General features: G+C 42.2%; 1 protein-coding gene across 3 annotated transcripts in view; it reads left to right on the plus strand.

Annotated features, from left to right (window-relative positions):
- Nucleotides 1-22,329, plus strand: part of EIF2AK4 (eukaryotic translation initiation factor 2 alpha kinase 4) — a 3,701,979-nt gene extending 3,679,650 nt beyond the window's left edge. For all 3 annotated transcript variants that reach the window (XM_044073832.1, XM_044073831.1, XM_044073833.1), the window contains one exon: nt 20,186-22,329. In XM_044073832.1, the coding sequence (XP_043929767.1) occupies nt 20,186-20,243 (58 nt within the window). In that variant the 3' untranslated portion in view covers nt 20,244-22,329. The remainder of the gene's footprint in view (nt 1-20,185) is intronic.
- The last annotated feature ends 1,228 nt before the right edge of the window (nt 22,330-23,557 follow it).

Here is a 23,557-nt window from a genome sequence, read left to right on the forward strand (position 1 = left end):
TCCCAGTCGGCTCTGGAGCCCATCCTGCAACCTACTTCGATACTTCCTCCGAGCACATCCCAGCCTTCGGAGCCGGAGTGCTCGACTCCATGTGATGTCTCCAGGTCGGTTCCGATGGCCCCTCCTGGCTTATCGGGGTGGACATCAGCTCCGACCACATCGGCACCATCCATGGGATTCAGGACTCGGGATTCTTCAGTCTGACCCGAGGGAGAGGCTTTGGGACATCTCTCTGTTCCTAGTCTCCCTCTCAGTGCTTCGGCTTGGGGAAGTCCGACTCCTGTCATGGCTTCGGAGGCTGGTCGCTCCTCGGACTCAGGGGGACCAGCCTTTGAGGCCATGCGGAGTGCACTGGCCAGATCGTCAGTGTCATCATGCGGGTCGGTCATTCTGTCCCCTACCACTCCGGTACGGGTCTCTGATCACCACCTATCTTTAGACAGTGGAGCCCCAAGGCCTCAAGGTACCCCATGAGTGGTCCCCAAGTTTCTGAGGGCCCCTCAGAGTGCTTGCCTGAGGAGCCCCCTAGAAAAAAAACGTGCAAGAGGAAGCACATAGACTCCCAGGATGAGTCTCTCACCTCAGATACTGACCTCGAGGAATCGGAGAGGTCTCCCAAGTCATCCTCTGAGGATGTTTCTTTTTGACATCCTAGAGATCTTGAAACAGAGATGACTGGCCATCCAAAGCCTCCTCCGAGGAGGAGTCTGTCTTCCTGAAGGCCTTCGGTGCTCAGCCCTCTGTCTCCTGGGTGTCTCCACCCTTCAAGCTCCTGGATTTGATTTGTCGAAGGGTGTGGGAGAACCCTGACTCTGTGGAACCAGTCCCCAGGAGACCCAATAAATTTCTGTCTGCTCCCCCGGGTAAGGAATTTCTGCCCAAGGGAGTCCCTGTGGATGCCATGGTGGTGGCAGTGGCCACTCAGAAGGAATTAGCTGAGACTTCTTCCACCGTCCATCCTCCTAACAAGGAGTCTAGGGCCATGGACTGGTATGGGAAGCGTACCCTCTTTTCAGCGACCTTTACCTTTCGGTCGCTGAACTATTTATCTCACTTTACACGGGTTCAGAGAGATCTCCTCAAGGAGCTTGTAGATACTCTCATGGGTAACGTTTCTGAGGCGGTGACCCAGACGGTTAACGCCCATATGTCTACCCTCGATTCCATCGTTAACTCCTCCATGAGGCTGATTTCATATGCAGCTGAGGGAGCAAGTAGAGCAGCAAGCACAGGAGTCGCCCTTAGGAGACAGGCCTGGATGCGCCTTTGTCATTTCGCGGAGGCCTTCAAGTCTTCATTCACCGAAACCCCCTTTGATGGTTCCTCTTTGTTTGGAACCAAGGGGAAAGACACCCTCACTAGGTGCGAGTAGGAGGGGAAAACTCTGTCTGCTGTAGGGGTCTGTTTTTCCCTTCCCTCTAGGCCCTTATCCCAAGGCTCAGAGGGGTGGAAAAATGTGTTTCTAGAAATCACAGAGGTTTTTTCCTGGTGCACAAGGTGAGCCCCCCTCCAGAGGCAGAGGAGGGGGGGTTATTCATGGAGACGCCACCCTAGAGGCAGGGGAGGCCCCCGCAACTCGGGAGACCGTGATTCCTTTCGCGGTTCTCCCTACTGTCGCTCCTGATGGGAGGCCCGACTGTGCGTTTCTGGAGCCAGTCGGGGGTCGAATATCATTATACCCGGAGGCCTGGCAAGACATCACCCAGGACCAATGGGTTTTACGAATAATTTCCGGAGGTTATGTCATTCCCTTTTCATCAGACCCCCCCCCTCCAGTCATAAAAATCCTGGATGTTCCACCCAGTCAAAGGGATTACGCAGCTTCAGAAGTTTCGCAGCTGCTAGAAAAAGGAGCCATCCAACATGTCCCCTCAGATCAGATCGGATTAGGGACTTACTCAAGATTCGTTTTGGTGCCGAAAAGAACAGGGGACCTGAGACCCATATTAGATCTCAGCCGATTGAACAACCATGTACAAATGTCCAAGTTACGAATGGTCACATTGCAGTGTATTCTCCCATTGTTGGGAAAAGAAGTATGGATGTGCTCCATCGACCTCAAGGATGCTTAGTACCACATCAAAATGGACAGGGCATCCAGGAGTCACCTACGCTTCCGACTGGGAGCCAGTCATTTTCAGTTTCAAGCCCTGCCCTTTGGTCTCACCACAGCCCTCAGGGTGTTCACCAAATGCATGGCAGTGGTGACTGCTCACTTGAGACATCAAGGATTCTAGGTGTTTCCATATCTAGACGACTGGCTCCTCACTGCCACCACCAGGCATCTACTAATTCAGACCAGGGACACCACTATAAATCTGTGTCAGCAGCTGGGCATAACATTGAACTGGGAAAAATCTGTCTTGTTGCCCTCACAGCGTGTCACTTTTATAGGTGCAGAACTAGACACCGTCCTCATGCGGGCGTTTCTACCCCAGGAAAGAATCAGAGCTCTACAACAAGTTCACGCCCTGCTCCCTCTGAGAAGAGCGAAGGCAAGATGGGTTCTCCATCTCCTGGGGACTATGGCTGCGATGATTATGTTAGTCCCTCTAGCAAGGTTACATATGAGACTCCTTTAGTGGCTTCTCTTTGCCCAGTGGTCTCTTCAGCGGCTTCCACTTTCTCACCTTATTCTACTCATGGACAGGTGCAAACAGAATCTCAGTTGGTGGCTTCGTACCGACAATCTGGACACGAGAAAGCCCTTTGTTTCGCTGCCCTCGATTGCCACGATGACCACGGATGCCTCCCAGATGGGGGGGGGGGGCATTATCTAGAATGGACAGTCCAAGGCACGTGGCAAGAGCATGAGATGCATTTGCATATCAATGTCCTGGAGATGAGAGCAGTGCTACTTGCGTTGCAGGCACTTCAGAGCTTTCTCCCTCTCAGGACTGTTGCAGTCCACTCGGACAATATGTCAGTGGTGTGGTATCTGAACAAGCAGGGAGGAACCAATTCAAATCCCCTGTGTAGAGAGGCCATGCAAGTGTGGCAGTGGGCATTGTCTTCCCAAATTTTTCTGGTGGCAACGCACTTTCCGGGGAAGTCCAACGTGATTGCAGACAGGCTAAGCAGAGCTATTCTGATGCCTTACGAGTGGTCTCTGAAATGTCAAGTTGCGGAACAGATCTTCCGCAGGTGGGGGTCAGCCTTGCTGCGATCTTTTTGCCAGCCCCCTCAATGCCAAATGCAGCAGCTACTTCACGTTGATTCCCCCTCAGGGGGAGTCACCCAGGGATGCTCTAGTTCACAATTGGCCCTCCGGTCTACTATATGCCTTTCCTCCGGTTCCCTTGCTGTCAAAGGTTATTCAGAAAGTGCAATCCTTGGGAAGCAGAATGATTCTGATTGCCCCACACTGGCCTCATCAGGTTTGGTTCCCCTTTCTCCATCCCTACCTTGTGGACGCTCCTTGGATTCTGGACCCACAACCAGACTTAATGACACACATGTCAGGGCAGCTCCATCCCTCTCTGCGGACCCTCCGGTTGACAGCCTGGCTACTCCACTTCCGTCATTAGTTAGGCTTCATTTCTCGCCGGAGGTAGTTCATATTTTATCTTCCTCGCATCAGCCCTCGACCAGGAAGATTTATTCCACCAAATGGAAGAGATTTTCAATTTGGGCTCATACCCAAGGGATTGACCCTTACAAGGCTCCAATTTCATCTGTTTTGGAGTTCTTGTCTATGCTTTTTCACCAGGGCTCAGCGGCCGCCACCATTAAAGTCCAATTGGCGGCGACTTCTACCTTTCATGTCGCTAATGAGCCTAGTCTGATGGCTCACAGACTCTGTAAGGCTTTCCTGAAGGGCACTCTGTTACTCCATCCTCTGGTATCGGAACCGGTCATGCCTTGGGATTTAAACTTTGTTCTACAGGTTTTTACTTCATTACCCTTTGAACCTGCAGCTACTTGTGATTTAAAATTCTTGACCTGGAAGACTGTCTTTTTAGTAGCTATCACATCAGCCAGACGCGTTTCAGAGATTCAAGCCCCATCAATAAAACCCCCATACTTGATTTTTCTTTAGGACATGGTTTCTCTCGGACCAAACTCCTCCTTTCTTTCCAAAGTGGCGTCAATCAGTAACCTTAATCCATTGAATTGCCAGTATTTTTCCCCAGTTCTCAAACAAGGCAGAATTCAAATTCCATCAATTGGATGTACACAGACAATTACGTTTTTATCTGCACAGAACGAAAAACCTCAGAAAATCTGATCAATTGTTTGTTTCCTTTTCGGAAAACAGAATGGGGTCTCCTGTTTCCAAAGTCACTCTGTTCAGATGGATCTCCAGCTGTATTTCCTTTGTTTATTCCTCGGGGGGGTAAAGATTGTCTGTCTCCGGTATAGGTTCACTCTACTCGGTCTGTATCTACATCTACAGCCTATCAGGCCAGATTGTCTATGGATGATATTTGTGTTGTGGCTACTTGGACATCTCCTCACACCTTTGTTACTCATTACAAGTTGGATGTGGTATCTAGGGGCGGGTCTTCCTTTGGTTCCACAGTGCTCAGGAGTATTTTCCACTGAGCCTCCCAGGATTTAGGTGCTGGGGACGATGTCCCATGGGTAAGAATGTAGGCGGGATTGGACTACATAACATCAAGAAGTTATGTACTCACCATAACGTTCGATGTATGTAGTCCATCTCGCCTCACATTCTTACTTACCCCCCCCCCTTTTCCTGTAGGATCTGGAGGTTAGGACTGGTTTTCAGAGCTCCCTTCACTCTTGGTTTGTTCTTCCTTTCCTTGGGTGGTATTATGCTTGGAGAATGAGTGCTGGTGTTCGCAGCAATCTAGATCTGGAGATATGCAGCATGGGGATACCATCTTAGCCCAGCCAATAGAAAGACTTCGAGCTAGAAAAGTTTTGGCCAAGTCGGAGCCGACATTTGGCTCCGAACCCACAGGTAAGAATGTGAGGCTAGATGGACTACATACATCGAACGTTATGGTGAGTACATAACTTCTTCTTTTCATATAATCATATACAAAAGAGTATTTTATTTTACATTTGTTAACCGGGGGTGTCTGACTGAGCCGAAAAGACCCTTTTTCAGCAGAGGCCCGGGGAGAAAAGCTCCACAAAGAAAAATTGCAGACACATTTAGTTATTTAGACATGATCAGTATACACACAAATTACAACAGACATGGTTTTACACTGGTATGTGGCACATAAACAGTTACCGTGGAGAGAACAAACAAAACAATATTAATTTTAAAAATAAAGGTAATTAATAGATTTGTGGTGTACAGCTGAAATTTGGAACATAGGTAAAATACATACATAGTACACAGGTACAGTACATACATTGTTGATTAGCCAGTGTTTGTGAGTAAGATTGAAAACTATTATCAAGTGCTCTAGATTTAGTATGTATATGTTATCCGCTTTCACTAGCCTGGGGAGCAATCATGGCACTGCCAACTTTGCTTGAGATGTTGCCTGATGACGTCTTTAAAGGAAGCTTTGGATGATGTGTTTTGAATGCTAGTAGGGACAGAGTTCCATTTTTTAGCCACTGAACTACTATATAGTGCATCTCCAAAGCTATTGTAGCTGTTGGTGACTCCTAGAAGTAGTTTGCTTGATGATCTTAGAGGCCTTTTGGTTGAGTGATGTTGTACTAGGTTTTTGAGGGCAGGACACTTATTGGGGAGGTAATAGATAGAATGACAGAGGCAGAGCTGATTGTAGGTTAGGAGGTTGGGCAGTTCAAGCCAGTGGAGCTGTCTCAAAGCAGTACAGTGATGAGTTCTATATGAGCAATTTGCAGCAAAGCAGGCAATTCTGTTATAGCAGGCTTCCATTTTGCTTAGTTCAATTTTGTTGAGAATAGTCAGAATGGGAGATGCATAGATTATGGAGAAATGTATTCATCAGCAACTTGTACAGTATCTCTCTTTACACAATATTATAGCTAACTGTCAACATGGCTTTAGACCCCACCATAGCACCACTACTGCTCTCCTTTCCTTTATAGATACCATTAACAACAATCGCAACAATAATCTTTTCTCTTCTGCTTTATTCATTGACCTCTCAAAAGCATTTGACATGGTTAACCACTCTTCCTTAATTAACATCCTTAAATCCCTCTCATTTGACACTCTTACCATCAAATGGTTTAGTTCTTATCTCAACAACAGACAACAAGCCGTTCTCTGGGACAACCACATCTCCTCCTTACTGCCCATTTCTATCGGAGTGCCTCAGGGCTCTATTCTTGGTCCACTTCTCTTCTCCCTGTACATCAATGATCTCCACTCTGCAATTCCTCAAGCCACCTGTATTCAATATGCAGACGACTCCACTATTATTTGTTCAGCATCCTCCTCCTCTGATCTAATCTCACAAACCCAAAATATCTTTAACACTGTAGAAACATGGTTTACTAGACGATACCTTCTCCTTAATGCTAAAAAAAACAAACTTCTTCTCTTCACCCCCACTATTCGTACCCCCCCATTTAATTTCACCATCTTGTCAAACAAACAACACTGTCATCTCTCCAGACTCTACAACTAAACTGCTAGGAATAACCATTGATAACAATCTCTCCTTTGATCAACACATCAACAACACCATCAAATCAGTAAATAGAAAGATAGGATCCTTATACCGTATTAAACCATTCCTCACCCCATCAGCTAGAGCTACTATTGCCCACTCCCATCTTTTATCTACTCTCTTCTATGCCTCTCCTATCTTCACTAACCTCAAGAAAACTAACCTAAACAAACTAGCAACTTGCTACAATAACATTGCCCGCTTCGCCACTGGTAACCCTTTCAGAACCCATCACTGCCTTAACCTGAAACTTTTAGGCTGGCTAGAACTACATAACTATATTTTAATCTCACAACTTACTATTGCCCACAAAATTCTATACCAACCTGATAACACCCCTATACTATCACAGCTTTTACTCCCTTATAATAATCTTACCTTTCTTCGTTCCTCTTGTAAATTCTTGACCAAACCTATAAAGGCTCACAACTTAGCTGGAGACTCTCTATTTAGTAATACTGTAGGCCGAGCATGGAATTTGCTACCTAGGGATTTAACTCTAATCACATCTCTACCCCTCTTCAAACAACAAATCAAACTGTACTTCCAAAATCACTGGCTTTGCTCATGTAATACACCAGACTGATTTCTCTTCCCCCCCCTTTTACCTGACCTTTAACCCTACTGGGTGCTTATACTTACTATCTACCTTTCTTCCTCCTTCCAATCCTTCTTTGCTCTACCTACTTCTCTCTCCTCTCCTATCTCCTCTTCCTAGCCCTTTTCTTCTCTTACTTCTTAACTACTGTCGCCTCCCTTCATTTTACCTAACACTACTCCTCTTACTTCTCCTCCTACTTGTATTTTTTCCTATTATAGCAGAAGCCTTAAGATACAGCCTGTTAGTATTAAGTAAGATGCTTTGAATCTGATTTAACTCTAGTCATGACTACTATTGATTATGTGCCTTAATTGTTATTGATCTTATTACCATTTTTTATTATTATTACCAATTTTTATTACAAATTTTTTTTTTCTTTTCTTTGTATTCTGTGTGTTTATTATTATCATGTCTCTTTGTTATGTTTTATGTGGAGCTTTTCTCTCCAGGCCTCTACTGAAAATGGAAATATATCCAGCTAGACTAGCCCGGTCAACAAATGTAAAATAAATAAAAATAAATAAAATAAATAAATAAATAAAAACATAGAGTAGGGTGGATAGAGGTTGGAAACGAGCAATGGCTGATCTTGTGTTGGTAAGAAATGGTTTGATACGGTAGAGTGACCCCAGTTTGACATGTACTTTTTTAATAGTTAAGTTATTAATATAAAATGTAAAATGTAATGTAGTTGTAATAAGTGAAAACAAAGTAAACCTTTACTTGGTGCTTCTAAGGCGAGCTGTTTTTTTAAAAGTTGACTGAAATATAAAAGCTGTAAAGTTAAGTATGCATTAGATCAGAAAGTTGTAACAAAATGTAAAATAAATGTGTGTAGGTTATTTTAATGATTATGCCATAAATGTATGTATGTTTATAAACCTCTGATGAAGCTACTTATCTTTTGTAGCGAATACGCCACTTTTTTTGAATAATAAAGCTGCGTTAAGGAGAACTGGGCTAATTTTCTTCAAGTGTTCCGAATTTTGTTTCAACAGTTTGCTTCTTGTTCGTTGGTTTTATTAGTTTATGGCTTCTGAATGCTTGTCAAGTCCATCTAGCCCGAATATCTTTGGGATGGATACTCCCGTCAGCAATGATATCATTTCTTTACTTTCTTGTGTCTCTCAAAGACTAGATACACTAAATTCACGGTTGGATAACATCGAAAAGATCTGTTGTCGTGATATTCAACCTTCGCTACTTGCAGAGAGGACCTTTTCCAATGCCGAACGCTTGGACAGTTCTGTTCCGTTCTCGATTCCAGCTGGTCAACCACCGCGTTTGGGTAACGGGCTTGACAGTTTAAGAGAAGGGCAGGGGCGTACTCGTGGTAGCCCTAGTACCTCTAATACTCAAGGGAACGCACTTATTGGTGTGCCGATCCTGTCCGAATGGATTGTTGACGCAGGAGATCTATCACTATTTCTAAAACCTCCTACCAACGGCTCGCCGGTGCAACAACCAGGTACTTCTGAAGTATGCAATAGTGACATTGTTGATCAATTAAAGGCACTAGATAATAAAACACTAAAACTAAAAATGCTTCAGCTTGAAGTAGCATACTTCAAGCAGTGCCTTAACGAGGACTTGATACCGAAGGGGTTAAGGAATAACTTTGCCCTGTCTAACCTCATCTCTGATAACAATTTTGTGGTGGGTCTGCAGGCACTCTTCCAAAAGCAAGGTGCCCAACTAATGGAACTAATCATTAAGCATTACTCTTGTAACATTGATAAGTTGATTCAAGAAGTAAATATACTTGATGAGGAGATTAAAACGAATATTAGTTTCCTTAATTTTAAATTTGATTATGCTCGTATTTTTTCGAGCATTGATGCTTTTCTTGTTAAAATCAAAACCAACAAATCTAAAAAATTATTTAGAGATAGGCAGGCTTACCAACACAATAAAGCCTACCCAAAACTATCTCATTTTTCTGTTGGTACAGGTAACCATGAACGAAATGGTACAAATAGTAGTGCTGCTGGTAGTGTGCCAACTAAGGAAAATGGGGACTCTCAGTTGGGGGAGAGTGAGAGTGGTCCTAGAAGAAGTAATCGAAACAAAAATAAAGCTGGTAAACAAAATGGTGACTCTTACAGTGATACTTATGATACTGATTTCCCTAATACTAACCCCAATGACGTTTTTTAGGGAATCAAGTCAATCAAGGGAACAAGAGGAAGAACAGGAACTGGAAACATTAGAATTGATAGTTTCATCAGTTTCCAGTAGTGTCAATCCTGATATAGTGTATAATGCGAAGGGGGATTTCACTATTTATAATTTCTCTTCACTTGTTCTGGAACCAGAATTAGTTGAGCTTTTGGCATTGGGTAACACCTTTGTCCCATCGAGGAGATGTGATGTAGCTAAAACGCTTATTGAACTAAAGTGTTTTGTTAGAAAATTTAATCTTAAACTTCTTTTTAATGATTCTATAGGCAATTTACCTAATAGTTTAAGATTGTCAAGCTCATTTAATCCTCCTCTACATGTAGTTTTACGCATGTTTGAAAACGCTTGCGAGCTAGATATTAGATTTTTAGACAAAAAGTTGAATAGGTCTTGAGAACAGTCCACAAAAGTAATATAAATCCAGCAAAAAGCTCTGGTCTCAAACGAAGAAAGGCACCAAAAACGCCACAAGCACTGAAGACAAATATTTATTCCAATCAATAAAATAAAGTAGTATTCCACATGAAGTTAAGCGCTTTCATCCACTAGGGACTTCTTCAGAACACTTTTTAAAGACACTACTTTCGTTTGAGACCAGAGCTTTTTGCTGGATTTATATTATTTTTAGACAAAACCCAATCCTCAATGTCGAATAGATTTAATATCACAAGTGAGCAGCTTTCAGCCCTTAACCGCCTCCGTGATTCTTCAGTTAGGGTCATTAAACCCGATAAAGGAGGTGGGCTGGTCATTTTTGAAAAAATTCAATATACTGATAGGATGACTTCAATACTTGAGTCTCCAGCTTATCAAAAATCTTCCCTCAATGAAATGAACAGTTGTATAAATAGACTGAAAGGGTATTATAGGGACTTGTTCATTGAAGGGAGGATAGATCTGGATACATATAAATATATCGACATCACACAACCAAGGGTCCCGGTGATGTTCGGGATACCCAAGATACATAAGAACCTCAGTGATCCACCTATGAGGGCATTGGTTGATGGGAGATTGTCTATATCTTATCCCAGTTCAAAATACATAGATTTTCTACTAGTCAAGTATCTGAAGTCTATCCCTAGTATCTGTAAAGATTCTTGGACTTTCTTATCCAACATCAATAATATTGAATTCGACTGCTCACTTAATTTTCTCACAATCAACGTCGATTTGTATACCTCTATTCCTCACCAAGAGGCAATAGAATGGATTGGGCTACTTCTTTCTGAATTGGGGGGACTTAGATCTGAAATCGACAATGTTACTGAATTGCTTGACATCGTCTTGTCCTCTAACTATTTTATTTTTGAAAACGAGTATTATATTCAAAAACAAGGGGTAGAGATGGGCTCCCCCTGTGGAGCTAGTGTAGCGAATTTATTCATGGCCTACTGGGAAAAACACTATGTGTTTAATCACTCAGAATGGATGGAGAAAATTCGCTACTATACTCGTTTTCTAGACGTTTTCATTTTATTTAGAGGGGATGAATCTCAAGCTCAACTTCTCGTTGATTATATTAACCAAACTACACCTTTTTTGAAATTTACCTACCGCTTTGCCAAAGATGAAATTGATTATTTGGATGTTAAATTAATAAAAGATAGATCCACGTCCAAATTTAAATCTACCATCTATAGAAAGGACACCTATGTGAATTCCTTTCTTCATTTCTGTAGTTCACACCCTTATAGATTAAAAAGAGCAATTGTTAAAGGGCAGTTGGTCAGAGCGGTAAGGATGTGTAGTGAACTTTGTGACTTCCTAACAGAATGCTCAGTATTGAAAGACTTATTTGTCAACCGAGGTTATCCATTAGCCTTAGTTGACGACTTGACCCTTGAGGTTGAATCTAAGAGAACCAGAGGGTTTTATAAACCCTTACTCTCATTTGAAAATCCTAGTGCCATTTGCAACTATGATATGACCTCCCCACCCACTACTGTGCCCCTTTCTGAGGTAAACACAGAAGAGAACACTCGAACGTTCCCTCTTAGTTTTATTACCACCTTCAACCTGAATTCTAAAGAAATTTCAGGTATTATAGAAAAGAATTGGCAGCTTATCACCAAAAATACACTACTAGTTGGAAAATTAGGGATTAGACCTAGAGTAGTGTTTAAGAGAGGCAGCAACATTAAAGAGTTACTGCAGAGGAAATTTGATTACAACCCTATTAATAGATCAAAAGGTTGCTTCAGATGTGGTTCCTGCAAATGGTGCAATGTAGTACGTACAGGTAGTACTTTTCTCATTAGACAGAAAAAATATGATTTACACTTTAAAATCAATTGCGACACAAAATCTATCATATATATCTCATTCTGTGTTTGTTGTTCTGGATTTTATGTCGGCAAAACCGACAGAAAATTCAAAGAACGTATCTACCAACACTGTTATGCGATAAAGAATACTAATTGTGATAATACATTAGCAAAACATTCTGTCAATAATCCAGGACATAGTTTCGTTTTTATGGGCATCGACCATATTCCCACTTCTATTAGAGGTGGCCCGACCTCTCTCTTATTAGAGAATCGAGAGTTGGAATGGCAACTGAAACTAGATGCCTTTAATATGCCTGGATTGAATGAGAGTTGTAATATTGCACCAGTCCTTAAGTACAGGTCTTATCTTAGATAGTTATTTTATTATATGTTTCCTATATGTCATCTTATGAAGTTAGGAATCATGTATATTATTTGTATATTTATATTTTGTATATTAAAAATACTTAGGTAATAACTTATTTAAGTAAAAAAGCCTTTGTAGTAAGGCTTTAATATAAGGAAGAGATTTATAGTTGTCAAGTTAGTTAGGTGCTTTGCACTTTTTTACTGTTTGATTGCTTTGTTGTCACTTGTTATTAAGTGTCTTATAGGCTCTTAAAAGATTCCCTTGATGTTTTAATATATCAAATGGGGCATCTGTAATGTCTGCATATGTTTTAGATGTTTTAGTTTTTTATTCTTGTTTTATTTTAAAATAAGAGGTTACAACTTTGTATTTTTAAAAATATGCTCTCATATAATTAAATAGGAAATGATGTCAGTGTTCACTTTAGTAATTAAATGAGTAAAAGTTGGCACCCTTTTTTATAAACCTCTGATGAAGCTACTTATCTTTTGTAGCGAAAACGCCACTTTTTTTGAATAATAAAGCTGCGTTAAGGAGAACTGGGCTAATTTTCTTCAAGTGTTCCGAATTTTGTTTCAATAAATGTATGTTCAGTTTTTTTGTTTTAAAAGTCTCCACCTAAAATCAGTTTGACTTTTTTGAGAATTGCCATAGAAACTAACATGTCAAACTAAGTGCAGAAGAAGCAGGTTGATGATTAATTTTAATATCTTCAGGTATTACTATGCCATAGGACATAGTATTCATAGTATCTCATAGATGAAGCAGGAATTACTTGATGTGATTGTGCCACTGTTGTCACAAGGACCTGGAAATGGGATCAGACCAATAGCCTGAATATGTGATGTCCTTCCACATCATTGTTGCAGTATTCGTTACTTAAGGGATCTCCTGCCAAGGATAGCCCAACATCCAGACTGTATCCCAAAGCCTTTAAGTTTTTATAGGCATAGTACGCCACACGTATGCTCCCCGCATAAGACTTAGAGCATAAAGGTGACACACACACACACACACACACACACACACACACACACACACACACACACACACACACACACACACACACACACACACACACACACACACACACACACACACACACACACACACACACACACACACACACACACACACACACACACACACTTCTTTGCCACCAGTCTGAACACCATTATTCTGTCTAAACACTCTTCTGCTGTGCTGGTTACCAAGCTGTGTCTTCAGATAAGTACCTACCCTATTGGGGTTTCTTCGCTTTCTTCCATTTCTTGTTGTGTTCATGTCATCCAGAAAGGGAAAATTTCAATGTAGGAGGTAGAGTCCCCGTGAATTCTATCATGACCAGTGTGTCTTTTGTTTGGGTGCTTCCCGTGATTATATGCAGTGCTGTATCTGCTATGTGTTTGTGCCTGCAAACACATACCCTACCCTACAAGACCCTACGTAGTTGTTTCTCCTCCTTGTCCATATACCTGGAGAATTGAAATAACTGCTATAGCAGAATCCTCCTGTCCTGAGGGCCAGCTGTCAGCCAAGGAGAAGGCCAAAAAAGTTAGGTCTGATCTGGCTGCTGTTTCACCTCCTCAAGATCTCTCTTGATGCTGGTGAAAGCATAGAGGACCATCCAATAGTTGCTTCAGCGTCCTCTGCTGTAACCCCATCAAAGGCTGGCATGGATCTGACTTCTTGCATGTCCTTGGAGGCTTTTCAAATGTTTCTCCTGATGTTGAGGGGAACCTTAGCTGATTATATCTGAAAGACTGTAGGGGATTCCTCAGATCTTAGGGAGGAGATTCCTACAACAATTATTGAGTCATGCCAGGAGTCTGACTGTCCAAGAGTGTTTAAAGCAGACGTCCTGCAGAAAAAGAAACAAAAAGCAAAGCACATTTCCCCTGTTGTTGTGGATTCCCACTGCGAATGGCAGGATGTCACTCAGGGTTTATTTAATGCTTTGATGGCCTTTAAGCTTCCTTAGGGTGTGCCTGTTTTTGCTCCTCACCGGTCTTCCACTCCACGCCACTCAAGAAGCCTAGAAGCCTAGAGAATTGGATTTTTCTGATGAGGATCTGGACTCAGGGGAAGAATCTTTGGCATATTGTTCCAAAATCCCTTCCCTTTGGACTACATTTCAGAGGAGGAAGAGGAATCCATAAGTCAAGCCTTCCTTTTGGAAAGCTCTTCTTTAGGGATACCATTGCCCATGTAATGGATTATTTTAAGGGGATTGTTCTCAAGTCTTTGAGATTCAAAAAAGATATGTGCTCCTACAGACGGGTCTCCTAAACTATCTGCTGTTCCTGCTGCCCATCTGTATTCCTTTTCGCCAATGTCTGTAGCCTCTGACTCTCAGCCTCCTGCACCTAAGAAGCCACATAGATTCTTTAAAGTGCCTGAGGAGTGCACATTTCTTTATAAAATGCCCTTGTGCTGACCCTTCTGTAATGCCAGGTTTCCTTTGACAAGCTATCCAACTTGTTGCCCTCCACCAAGCTGTTACCTTCTGATGAGGATAGTAGGGGTATAGAAGGGTTGGGCAAGAACATTATCCTTTCAGGCCATCACTTGTCAGATTCATATGACCAGTTATGTTTGGCTGTTCTTTCTCCGGTTTCTAAGGTGGTTTCTGACCTTCCTGACTCTGTGGCGAAGGCTTTCACCCTTTCCTTGCTGACCACTGCTTCTCAAGATAACTGCAACTCTAGCAAATGCAGCTATGATGCAGCTGATGTGTCATCCAGGGCTGCTGCCTTTGGTTCAGTTATGAGGCACTGTTCTTGGCTTTGTCTTCAGGCCTTGCCTGATGACATTGAGGCCAAACTTTTGGATGCTCCATTGGATAATAAAAATCTTTTTGGATCTGCTGCTGTTGAACTTTTCAAGTCACTGAAGGACAGGGGCAAAGCCTTGTAGGAGCGGAAACTTATTCTCCTGTTCTCAAATTTTCACAGGGGTTTTCCTTCCAAATCTGCCTTTGTTCATAGGCAATCTCACCCTCTTCCTAAGGGCAAGAAGGGTTCTAGGTGTATGCCTCCTGCTAAGTCTACTCAGACTCCTGCCACTGAGAAACCTGCTTTCTATGGCAAGCTGGGTTCTGTTTGACAGTTTGCTTCCTCCTCTCAGCCAAGTTCCCTTGTCCCTCTGTCTTTCCCTGTCTCTTCCAAATTGGCTACCAGTCACATCAGGCTCTTGGGTTCTGTCCATTATTTGTCAGGGATATTCCATGATTTGGTTCATTCCTCCCTTTCCTCAACCTCCTTGGGAATAGCTGTCTCATTTCCCTGAGGTTCTTCACTCTTTTTGGCTCCAGGCATCATTCAAGCCAAGCCTCCTGCCCAGTTAGGAAAGGGATTTTATTCCAGAATGTTTTTTGGTCCCACAAAAGGAGAGCACATGATGACCAATTTTGGATTTTTCTAGGCGGAAAACCTTCCACAAGATTCCTTCCTTTCATATATTATCTCTGCAGACATTTTTTTTCCTCTTCCTACCTCAGGCCTTTCTGGTGTCTCTGGAAATATTTACATTTCTCTATCTCTTCCTTGCATTTTCAGTTCTCTTCTTTGCCCTTTGGCCTCTCTCCTGCCCCAGGGGTGTTCACCAAATGCCTTGCTCTTGTCATTGCCTTTTGCAGAATTCAAGGAGTTCAGATCTTTTCCTATCTAGACAATCTGCTTATTCCAGCTCCTTTCCCCAACCTTTTGCTTTAGGATTTCAAGTTTGCTACTTCCTTGTTAAGAGTTTGGGTTTCATCAGAAACTTTCAGAAATCATATCTGATACCTTCCTAGGATCATATTTTCCTCGGCTGTAGACTTCGGATACAGTGCAATGAAAAAGTATTTGCCCCCTTCCTGATTTCTTATTTTTTTGCATGTTTGTCACACTTAAATGTTTCAGATCATCAAACAAATGTAAATATTAGACGAAGATAATGCAAGTAAACACAAAATGCAGTTTTTAAGTGATGATTTTATTTATTAAGGAAAAAAAACTGTCCAAACCTACGTGGCCCTATGTGAAAAAGTAATTGCTCCCTAAATCTAATAATTGGTTGTGCCACCCTTAGCAGCAACAACTGCAGTCAAGCATTTGCGATAACTGGCAATGAGTCTTTCACATCACTGTTGAGGAATTTTGGCCCATTCTTCTTTGCGGAATTCTTTTAATTCAGCCATATTGAAGGATTTCCGAGCATGAACCGCCTTTTTAAGGTCATGCCACAGCATCTCAATTGGATTCAAGTCAGGACTTTAACTAGGCCACTCCAAAACCTTCATTTTGTTTTTTTTAAGCTTTCAGAAGTGGATTTGCTGGTGTGTTTTGGATCATTGTCCTGCTGCAGAACCAAGTGTGCTTCAGCTTGAGGTCACGAACTGATGGCCAGACATTCTCCTTAAGGATTTTTTGGTAGAGAGCAGAATTCATGGTTCCATCAATCACAGCAAGTTGCCAAGGTCCAGAAGCAGCAAAGCAGCCTCAGACCATCACACTACCACCACCATGTTTGACTGTTGGCATGATGTTCTTTGTCTGAAATCTGTTACTTTTACGCCAGATGTAACGGGACACACACCGCCCAGAAAGTCTAAATTTTGTTTTGTCAGTCCACAGAATATTTTCCCAAAAGTCTTAGGGATCATCAAGATTTTTTTTGGCAAAAGTGAGACGAGCCTTTGTTCTTTTTTGGTCAGCATTGGTTTTCACCTTGGAACTCTACCATGCATACCATTTTTGCCAGTTTCTTTCTTATGGTTGAGTCATGAACACTGACCTTAACTGAGGCAAGTGAGGACTGCAGTTCTTTAGATGTTGTTCTGGGTTCTTTTGTGACGTCTTGGATGAGTCATCGCTGCACTCTTGGGGTAGTTTTTGTACGCTGGCCACTCCTGGGAAGGTTCACCACTGTTCCATGTTTTCTCCATTTGTGGAAAATGGCTCTCACTGTGGTTTGTTGGAGTCCCAAAGTTTAGAATTGGCTTTGTAACCTTTTCCAGACTGATAGATGTCAATTACTTTGTTTCTCACCTGTTCCAGAATTTCTTTAGATCACAGCATTATGTCTTCCTTTTTGGGATCTTTTGGCCTACTTCACTTTGTCTGACAGGTTCTATTTAAGTGATCTCTTGATTCAGCCGGTCAGGCAGTAATCAGACCTGGGTGTGGCTAGTGAAATTGAACCCAGCTTTCCCAAAAATGTGAATAACCAGAGTTACTTCATGATTTAACAGGAGGAGAAAATTACTTTTCCACATAAGGCCTTGTAGGTTTGGATAGATTTTTTCCCTTAAATAAAATCACTTAAAAACTGCATTTTGTGTTCTTTTGGGTTATCTTTGTCTAATATTTGTCTGATATTTACATTTGTTTGATCTGAAACATTTAAGTGTGACAAATGCAAAAAAATAAGAAATCGGGAAGGTGGCAAAAACTTTTTCATTGCACTGTAGTTTACATGCTGGTATCTCTGCCTGCCTCCAAGGCTTTCTAGTTGTTTTTTTCCAGTCCCTGCTTCCTCTGGCATTGGTCATCATCAGCGAATTTCTCCGAGTAGTCAGGTTCATGGCTTCCACCATTTCCATGCTCCCTTTTTCCAGGCTTCATGTAAGGAAGCTTAATTCGTATCTCAGGTCAGTGTGACTTCAACATTTCCACCCTCTGGATTTCCTGATACCGTTTCTTCCCTTTCCTGTCTCAAGCTCAAGCTTCAGTGGTGGAGTCATCAACTCTCACTTAACCCGGGGGTTTCCTTTTCAAGCTCCAGTTCCAACTCAGGAGCTCTTTACAGATACCTCAGACAAGGGGGTATTGTGCCTCCTGTGGCCTCCTCAAGGTTCAGGGTCTCTGGCCTCCTCATCAGATGACAGACCACGTCAGTATCAAGAAAATGAGGGCTCTACTTCTGGCACTTCAGGATTTTCATTCCCTGTTTCATCCTGGGCCCCTCATTATAGAGATGTGGTATGTCAACAAGCAAGGAGGCACAAGGTCCTATCATCTTTGCAGGCTAGCTGTTCAAGTCTGGATCTAGCTACCCAGTAAAAAGTGACTTTTCAGGCAGTTTACATTCCCTTGTTGCTCATTCTAGTGGCGGACTCCTTAGGCAGGTCCAGCTCACAGGCTCACGAATGGATGCTTCACAGAGATGTGCTCATGGACATTGTCCATCAGTGCGGTATTCCTCAGGTAGATCTTTTTGCCTCCACTCTGAGCAAATAACTTCCTCTGTTCGTTTCCAGAGTCTGAAGTTCTCTGGTTTGGAAGGTAGACACCTTGTCTTTTCCTTGGAAGGGGATGTTCCTGTACACCTTCCTTCCCCTTCCTCTGTTACCATGAGTCCTGCACAAGATCAGGCAGGACTCTCCCAAAATCTTGCTTTTGGACGAGACAGCATTGGTTCTCCCTTTTTTCTCACTTAACCAGGGCCAGTCACCTCACTTGGTGGATCTTCTCATCCAAGACCAGGGGATGTGTTACCCATCCTCACTTGTCCACTGTTCAACTGACACTGCGGGTGATAGGGTTTTGATCCCTTTTTGGCACCTCATTTCTGAAGATATGCTTCGGGTACTGCAGGAGGACAGGAACTCCACTACTAGGAAATCATATATATATCCAAATGGAAGCTAGCTTCTGTCTGGTGCCTCTCTCACCATCAGGATTCCCTATCTTGTGGTTCTGTCTTATTTGTGTGATCTGGTGCATGCTGGGTTGGCATGTTCTTCAGTTAAATCCCACCTGTCCGCAATTTCTGCTTGTCTGGCCTTGACTCCTCCTCTGGCTTCTAGATTTGAGGTCAAGTAATTTCTTAAAGTCATTGTTCATATCAGGCATCCCTGGAAGCCTGTTCCACCTTCCTGAGACCTCAGTTTAGTACTTGAAAACTTGACTCAGGCTCCTTTTGAGTCTGCCTCTTCAGTTTCCTTACAACATTGTACTTGTAAGACTGTTCTACTTCTGGCTGTACTTCAGGTAAGAGAGCATCTGAACTTCAGGCTCTTATGGCTATTCCTCCTTTCTTAGTTTTCCACAAAGACAGGGTGTCTTTTCATGCTAATCCTTCATTTATGCCCAGTGTAGTCGGTATGTTCTCTCTCAATCAGTCTGTCCATCTTCCTTTCTTCCATCTCTGCAGTCTGCCAGTGAGAAGGTTCTTCACTCCTTCGATTTGCATAGACAATTCAGCTATCATAAAACTAACGTTATTCACAAATCTGAGTAGCGTTTTGTTTTCTTTTATCCCAAGACTTTGGCTGTTTCTAAGCAAGCCATCTCCTTTTGGATATATAAGGCCATTTCTTTTTGTTATTCTTTCCATGGAAGATGTCTTTCCTCATCTGTAAAGGAACACTGTGCAAGGACAGTTGCTTCCTCTGGTGCTTTTTTCAAGCTTTGGATATCAGTTTCTTATTGAGGCTGCCACTTGGTTCTCTGTTCATACTTTCACTAAGCATTACAAGTTGGATGTTATTTCCAGGGCCAGGGCTGGCTTTGTCAGGACAGTCCTGCATAAGTTTGTAGATGGCTCTTCTGTGCCTTCCTTCTCCTAGACGTCTGCTGAATTCTTGTACTCTCCTTCAGATATTGATTACTGCAACAGTGATATGGAAGTATATAGTACAGTTGTGTAAAATTTTGCCATAAAAGTAGATGTCCTTCTCTTCACTGTTCCAGTATTCTCTCCCTCCCTCCTACACTTTCTGTTCTGGTTCTTGCCCTGTACTTTTCTTACCCTCCTAGCTGAGGGTTTCTTTCTTCTTCTTCCTTTTTTTTCTCCTTTTGTATGTTCATGTTCTCCTTGTCCCTAAGAGCATTCTGTTCCTCCTGGGACTTTTTCAGTTCTTTGTGTCTGCACGCATGCACGTCCATGCATCACCTTTATGCCCTACGCCTTCTGCGGGGAGTATACATATGACACATGACACCTGTAAGAACTAAAGGCTTTGGTATACTCGCCAGACGTTGGGCAATCCTTGGCAGGAGATCCATTAGGTAATGAGTAATGCAACAATGAGCAGAAGGAAATCTATTGTTATGGTAAGGTTTTACACAGTTGTACTTGGAGATGTATGTCTGCAACTTGCTGACATTGATTTGTGTGTAGAAAGGTCTCGAGATATTAGATTGTACAAGCAACTGGTAGTAACATCTGTTCTTTCTTTTCATTGCAGGGCACCAGTTCTTGTTCTGTACAGTTACAGAGATGACTACTATAAGATCCTGTTCTAAAGAAACAGCAGCCTTTTTATCCATGATAGAGAAAGCCACTGATTTATTGCAGAGGTTTTCAGAATATCACACTGTCAGCTTTTCGATTGCCATGAAGTATGCAGTGCAATTTTACTGTAGCTTTGAAATATTTGAAAGAGATTCCCTTTGTTGTGCATTTCCTAACGGATTGTTGGACTCTCTATTGAATGTATGCTGTGAAAGCACTGAGATTTTCAAAGTTCTTAAGGAGAAAAGGAGCTGTCAGTAAATCATAGAAGGCCATGGTGATTTGCATATTGTGTCATTATATTAACGCTACAGGCTTGAACAGTTGATTTCATGACATATTTTCAACCTTTTGGAAATGTTTACATGATCTAAGCCTTGTAGTACTCAGACCTGCTGTGCAGTTTATGATGTGCTGCCGTTTCTTAGGCAGCTTTATTCAAGAGGTGTACTGACTAAAGTTAATGCCAAACTTTAAATGTATTTTGAACTTATTGTATCTGAGTTTGTCTTTTTTTTTCTGATATGGTTAAGTTGATTTTAAGCAAGTGGTTGTAGTCTGCATTGTGCAATGACATCTGAATCCCTCATGTAAACATTTAGTGTCATCTCTACTGTGACGTCACTGTTAAGTGATAATAGCCACTCTGCAGCTGTTGTTACCTGACCATTTACCCACAGTTAGTGTCAGTCACATCACAGTATTAAGAAGGGTACTAGTGACATAGATGGATATGCCACATATTTAGATCATTTGAATGCATCTCCTACAGAATTATCGAGTGAAATGTTTTGTAGTAGGCAGCATAGGAAAAATTCATATTTTATGCCGCTTCTTGAAAAAGGAGTGTTTCCTTACTGCCTGTTTTGACTATTTTTTTTCTTTTAAGGGAGACTTGAGCTGTGGTGGCATTTAACCAGGTTGCCGCAAAAAGAAGTGGTTTGGCTTCCAGATTCCTAAACACAGTTTCCAATTGGAATATCTTTTAACAGAAATGGGTTTTCATGTTGTATTTATTGTAAGCCACTAAACACACACAAAACCATCCGTCTTAGACCCAGAAGTTAACCTTGCTTAAGTTGATCACGTATTTCTGGTTTACGTTCTGTTCAGTGAGCTGATAAGAGATTGTAACATAATTCCATTTTTTTTTCTTTAAGCAGACTCTTTGGGACTGCTTACCAAAATATACTTTTATTAGCATTAATACTACTGAAAATGAGAACAAAGTTCCTAACATCAGCCATCAGTCAAGTATTATACACTGTGGGCCCATACTATTAATGCAAGGCTATTTTAAACTGTTGTCATCTGTCAGAATTTTAGTATAGAGTAGAAGGATGTTTCAAGAACTCAGAACCATTACGTAAATTAGGGATATTCTTTTATTTTTTAGACATTTAGAATATATTGTAAGTTGTGAACTCTTCCCTGACCATTTTCCTAAGCTGTTATCCTATTTCTAGTCTAATAAACATGCTCTGTATATATCTTTGCAGAAGAAATGCATGAAATGCATTGTTACAAAATGCTTAGACTTCCACTGTTGGTATAGCCTGCAGAACTGAGCTCTCATAACTGTTTCAGCTGTTTCATTGTTACAGGAAAGGGCAACTCAGGTAAAACTCATTCCAGATAATGGTGGGAAGTTTCAGGGATGCTGTTTTTTTGTCTAAAAACTTTACTGATTGATTGCTGTATAAAGGTGTTTAGCAAATTAACTATTGTGTTGTCAGTGGTGGCTGGTAGCTTACTGGAAAGTTGGTAGCAGCAATGTGGTCGAGAATAATTGTGATGCTGGTAGTGTCCATGTGGAAGAGGGCATGACTGCACTGCAGGCAATGTACGGTTCTAAATGTGATTGTTTTATAAAGATATAATGTGGGTCCCAAAATTGCCAAGTATTTGAAAAAAAAGTGATTGCATTCACACCTTTATATTTTGCTAATCATTAACATTGTTGCAGTTCATTTCTTGAAATTCTTAAGAGAAATGATCGTTCATCAGAAAAAATGGCTGCCGCCTTTATACAGAAACAAAATGCCTTAAAATGTGCTGTAACAGTAAGTCTCATCTTAATAAAAATGTACAAAAATATTGTGTTCTTGTTCGTCTGTTCCTTACAAGGGAAAACCACAAATAGGAGTTGTTGTTTATAACTATTTAAATGTAAAATACATGGTTGATATTTGAAGTTCCTTTCTTTACATTCCTTGAAAACAGAAAATATATTTGGTAATCTCAACAGCTGGTAATACTGGATCCCAAATTGCTATGGAGGCCCATACTAAGTACTAGCCACCAACATTAACATCCTTGGTAGTGACAGTGCATACCATGATCTGAAGTAGGAAGACTTCATTCGTCTGCAACCTGTGGGTATCGGATCCGACCTCGGATCCGAGCCGGCAATTCAAAAGCTTAGGCTCCGAGCTCCTAGCTCCTCCCTCTTACCCATAACCCCTTGCCAAGCCCTGACTGACCTCAGATTTCGTTTGCCGCTTTCAAGTTGCGACGGATTCTTGAGCTCCTGGCGTTTTTTGGTGACAGATAAGTTTGTCTGACAGAAAAAGTTTAAAAATTCTCTATTTTGCTACTTTATATTATTAGTGTTGATTGTGTTAGGCTTTCCTCTCTCTTTTTATTTAATTTTTCACGGGTTTTTGCGTAGTTTGTGTGTGTGTGTTGTTTTAGGCCTTCAGGGTTTATAATGTCTGAAGCCCATAAGGCTGTTTTCTCTAAATGTACCGAGTGTGGCCATAAGCTGTCCCCAGCGGATGACCACACTCAAGAATGCTTGGGGGTTGAACACCTGTCATCTGGTTGTACCATTTGTGCAGGATTCAACCCCCGGGCTTTGAGGGAGCGGAGGTCGAAGCTGGTGCTGGCGGGACTTCTACCTCCAGATACCGCCGGCTTCTGCCCTTCTACTCAGCAACCTGTTGCTGTGGGCTCTCCCCCTCCGGCTGGGACTCAACCTCCCTCTAAGTTGCCGGAGGAGAAAGAGTCCTCTAGGGAGAGAGAGAAGAAGGAGAGGCACAGGGAGAGGCACCACAAGCGGAGAGCCGAAACTTCCAGTTCGGCTCCTCCATCTAAGCGGGCCTCCCCTGTGCCTTCTAGCTTTCCTCCTCCTCGGCTCCACTCCCCTCGGTTCTCTCCTGGGCCCGAGGAGGAGGAGGCTAGCCCTTCTACGAGGTCTCCGAGGCGGCTCTCTAGGTCCGCTTGGTGGCCTCCACCAGGTCAACTTTTTCCATGAGTGAAGCTGATATGGACTGGATGATGAGGAAATTCATCCAGGCCCAAATGCAAATGGGAGTGCTCCTAG

This window comes from Protopterus annectens, chromosome 6.part0 (genome assembly GCF_019279795.1).
Source record: "Protopterus annectens isolate FY-2018-M chromosome 6.part0, PAN1.0, whole genome shotgun sequence".
In the NCBI taxonomy this organism is placed as follows: domain Eukaryota; kingdom Metazoa; phylum Chordata; order Ceratodontiformes; family Protopteridae; genus Protopterus; species Protopterus annectens.